At 34.0% G+C, this 482-nt stretch overlaps 1 protein-coding gene across 1 annotated transcript in view; it reads right to left on the minus strand.

The window, feature by feature from the left end:
• Positions 1 to 326, minus strand: part of LOC107609721 (protein ODORANT1) — a 2761-nt gene extending 2435 nt beyond the window's left edge. The window contains exon 1 of the mRNA XM_016311738.2: positions 58 to 326. Coding sequence (XP_016167224.1) covers positions 58 to 190 — 133 coding nt within the window. The 5' untranslated portion in view covers positions 191 to 326. The remainder of the gene's footprint in view (positions 1 to 57) is intronic.

Here is a 482-nt window from a genome sequence, read left to right on the forward strand (position 1 = left end):
GAAAAAAAAAAAAAAAAGAAAGCATGAAACTCCATTGATGAAAGATTAGACACAGACCTGCAAGCTTAGGCACAGCTCTCCAACAACATTGGCCATTAGTGAGGAGGAAGCTTATGAGCTTCTTGTCCTCTTCTGCTGTCCATGGTCCCTTCTTCAACCCAACTTTGTCACAACATGGTTGCCTTCCCATCTTTTCTTTTCTAAAAATGTCAGTTTTATATATATTGATCCGGTTCTAATTGAGAGAGAAAGAAAGAAAGAAAACAAGAATGTGTGTGTGTTGTGTATGTGCACATAAACAAGGTTGGATCGATGGAGCACCACCACCAACTTATATATATATATATAGTCATGATTGATCCCTGTAGCTATAAAACTCCAAAAGTCCCAAAGTCCACTATCTCTTATTTTTATTTATTTTATTCAATGTAATTTTTTTTTTTTAAGTTTTTGTGTTTTTTATTTTGAGAAGTTTTTGGAAT

The sequence above is a fragment of the Arachis ipaensis genome, chromosome B07 (genome assembly GCF_000816755.2).
Source record: "Arachis ipaensis cultivar K30076 chromosome B07, Araip1.1, whole genome shotgun sequence".
Taxonomy (NCBI): Eukaryota; Viridiplantae; Streptophyta; class Magnoliopsida; order Fabales; family Fabaceae; genus Arachis; species Arachis ipaensis.